This window comes from Haplochromis burtoni, unplaced genomic scaffold (assembly GCF_018398535.1).
Source record: "Haplochromis burtoni strain Fernald_Lab_line unplaced genomic scaffold, NCSU_Asbu1 Contig_75, whole genome shotgun sequence".
NCBI lineage: Eukaryota > Metazoa > Chordata > Actinopteri > Cichliformes > Cichlidae > Haplochromis > Haplochromis burtoni.
In genome coordinates, this window is record NW_024582436.1 from 253024 (window position 1) to 256399 (window position 3376).

A 3376-nucleotide genomic window follows, 5' to 3' on the forward strand; every position below is an offset into this window, starting at 1 on the left:
TATATATATATATATAGGGCCCAAAACGCATATAACCAGTTGACGTTGAAACCAAAGCTACGTGTTTGTCCCCAAATACTTAACAAAGCTTAAACTTGGTTCTCCCGGGAAGCAAAATACTGAAAGCATAAAGTCTGTTTATATCAACTTACTTACATTTCCAAATTTAACTTCCACCTGGAATACTTTTATTGACTTTAGCAAAGCTAGTTTGACATTTTAATAAATGTGCAGGTTAAGTGAACTCACACTAAACTACGGTTTGTGTTTTAATCAGCTTTTGCTGTTTGGCCACTTCCTTTGCTAAAGCTGTTTACACCAACTCAGATCTTACAAGAGAAAGAGAAAAAGCCAGTGTTCCTCTCTCTTAAAGCCAAAAATGCTTTAATTGTTAGTTTAATTTAATGGTGTTTTCTTATTGGTAGTAAGGAGGAATCATTTTAACAGGTACAGTAAAATAATGACCAGATAGAGTCTTCTCAATGTTTTTGTTTCTATTATTCACGTCTCTGTGAAAGCTCCATAAATGATGGAAGGAAATCTATGACAGTAGCTGTAACTAAAATTAAGTTGGACACTGAAGTGAAACTAAGGTGAGTATCATATTCACAGACAGAAAAAGTGCTACCTCTGTGTGACCTGTTATGATGTCTCCACAGCACACAGCATAGCCATGAGCAGCTGTACCAGTGATAGCATATCCTGGAAGCTGCTTCTTCTTGCTTTTTTTTATTTAAAACTTATCCTAAAATCTGTATAGGTTTGTCTCTTATAGACCAGATCAGACTATATTTAACAAAGCACAGAACATTTCCTTTGTTTGAGTCTCACAGCAAGGAATGAATCCCGGTGTTCAGCGGCGTTGCTGTGAAGTGGCAGGAAATGTTTGCATGAACAGTAACTAAGGTAGTCTTCTGACCAACATCAGCTTTATGTGAACACCTGTCAGTGAATCTCCTTTTGGGCGTGAGACTTTTTACCTCCACATGGTGGCTACAGCGTGTGAGTGAACAGCAATCAAAGAGCTTCACCTTCACATTTTGTCAATCCAAGCCGCAGAACGAGAATTGTGTTTAAAGGAAGGGACAGAAGCACAGACCGACTCTCTCTGATGAGGCTTGTGGTGAAAGCACAACAGCGGTAGGTAACAGCTGTATTCTGGAAGCGGGCTAACATCAGCAGTGCTGGTGGAGGGCGCGTGGACTACGTACCCAGGTAGCTTCCAAATTTGACGGCTTCAGTGTTGTCATTATCGAGGTAGGCTGAAATCTTCCCGCTGGTGCTGTTATAGACCAGAACTGAACCCGTCCAGTAAGATGTCCCTGGTGCCCCCATGATAACCAGATCCTGAGAAAGAGAGAGCCTCTATATTATAATGTGATGACTTTATTTAAGCTGCATTATATGTATAGCTGAATATCTTAGATTGACTCTTACATATGTTGCTTTAAAATTGTACTTCTGATTTGATCATGTCACAGTTTTGCTCTTTTTTTTAAAAAAACTTGAATTTATACATTTTCATAGCCTGAGGAGCAGCAAGAGGAGAGCAGATGGCTTTTTAAAACATGGATGGACCACATTCAGTCTGCAAGAGGAAACGGGGATGACACGATTTTAACAAAGCGTGTCGTTTATGTTACTAACCTCTGTCAGGAAGTTGGAAATACCCGCCTGACATGATCCATAATCCTCCCCAAACTTCCTTTGGTGGTCTGTAGGAGACACACAGGCATGTCAAAAGGTGAAGGTGAACAAACGAATAAATCCCTCTGCAGCTGAACAGCTGCTGGTTTCACATGCACACACATTCATATCGCTACAGTCACGGTCATGGTTTTACATATCAGGACATTATTTAAAGATAACAAGCAAAATAAAAAATAGTCCTTACCAGATGTTAAAATTGGGTACGTATAACCTGAGATGTACAATAACACAACATACTGGACTGTCACATTACTTATTTAACAAAAAATGAAGACAAAATGCAGAAGCAGTGTGTGAAAAACTAAGTAAAAAAGAATTCATGAGTCTTTTTGTCTCACTCTGCTTTATAAGATGTTTCCCTTCACTGAGGTTTGGGGCGGCTGTTCATGCACAGCTCTCTTAAAGTCCTGCTACAGCGTTTCAGTCGGCTTGACGTTTGAACATTTAGATATTGTAACACTATGATTCTTCTCCTCTGTCAGCCATGAAGCTGCAGATTTCTGTTGCGTTTGGGACACTGCATGATCCAGTTTGGTACAGGCTTTAAATATAGGACAGAGGTCCACACGTTTGACTCTAGAATACTCCTACGACGTGTTTGGGCTGAAATACTGTTTGTTTTTGCCAAACTCAGCACTGTCCCGTTTTCTCTCCCTCCAAATAAGTCATCCTTGTTCAGTCTTTTTTTAATTGCACTGTTATGAACTTTTAACTTACTAACTGAGGCCTGCATAGTCTGACATGTAGCTCTTGGTGTTTTTTGTAATTTCTTTGAGCATTGCACAGTCTGACCTTGGAGTGCATTTGCTGGAACGTCCACTCCTGGGAAGTCTGACAGCTGTCATGAATGTTTTCCACTTGTGAATAAACTCTCTCAGTGTAATAATAAATGAACCCTTCCCTGACTGATGGGCAGCTTCTCTAAAATCATTGTGATGTCTTTTCTCCTGAGCATTGTGTTAACACACACCTCAAAGCTCCAGACCAGCAAACTGCCAACGTCTGATGCATCTGGCTCTTAATTGCTTTCTGAATTCCTATAAAATCAGGACTGTGTCTGTTTTGACTTAATAGCTGTTAAATAATTAATATCACTGTGTAATTTTGAGACCTGCCACTTTATTTGTATTATGTCCTGATATGTAAAACCACAGAAATGTCAGCAGGTGAGTTTCGTTTTACTATGACAACTGTATGTTTGTGACCTTTATTGACATCATGTAATTTGTAGTTCTTTACCCTGTTCTACAAAAGGTTGCTAGGTCAAAAAGTTGTTCTCTCTAGTAGGAAGAGAGGACTAAGTGTAACCATTAGAGCAGCATGTGTGCGTGTGTGTGTACCTCTGTAACAGGGGGTCATAGCCTTGTAAGTTTTCATGTCGCTGCCAAAACGATAACACACCCCATTCGGAAGCTTGTTGTTCTGACCATCTTTCTTTGAGTAGAAGACGTTCTTCCAGCGGTGACCACAGGCCTGAAAACACACAAACACACACACACAAACAACATGTGACATACACTCATTACTAAGTCACACGTTGGCAGCAGAGTGTTGTTGTTGTTTCCATGACCTAAGTCACTGTAACAAAAAATGTGTGTGTGTGTGTGTGTGTGTGTGTGTGTGTGTGTGTGTGTGTGTGTGTGTGTGTGTGTGTGTGTGTGTGTGT

At 40.1% G+C, this 3376-nt stretch overlaps 1 protein-coding gene across 4 annotated transcripts in view; it reads right to left on the reverse strand.

Moving 5' to 3' along the window:
- The window catches only part of itga4 (integrin alpha 4), a 22715-nt gene that overhangs the window by 15233 nt on the left and 4106 nt on the right, over window positions 1-3376 (reverse strand). For all 4 annotated transcript variants that reach the window (XM_005935847.2, XM_042221811.1, XM_042221810.1 and 1 more), the window contains 3 exons: window positions 3051-3183; window positions 1648-1715; window positions 1212-1347 (listed from right to left, as the gene is read on the reverse strand). In XM_005935847.2, coding sequence (XP_005935909.1) covers window positions 1212-1347; window positions 1648-1715; window positions 3051-3183 — 337 coding nt within the window. The remainder of the gene's footprint in view (window positions 1-1211; window positions 1348-1647; window positions 1716-3050; window positions 3184-3376) is intronic.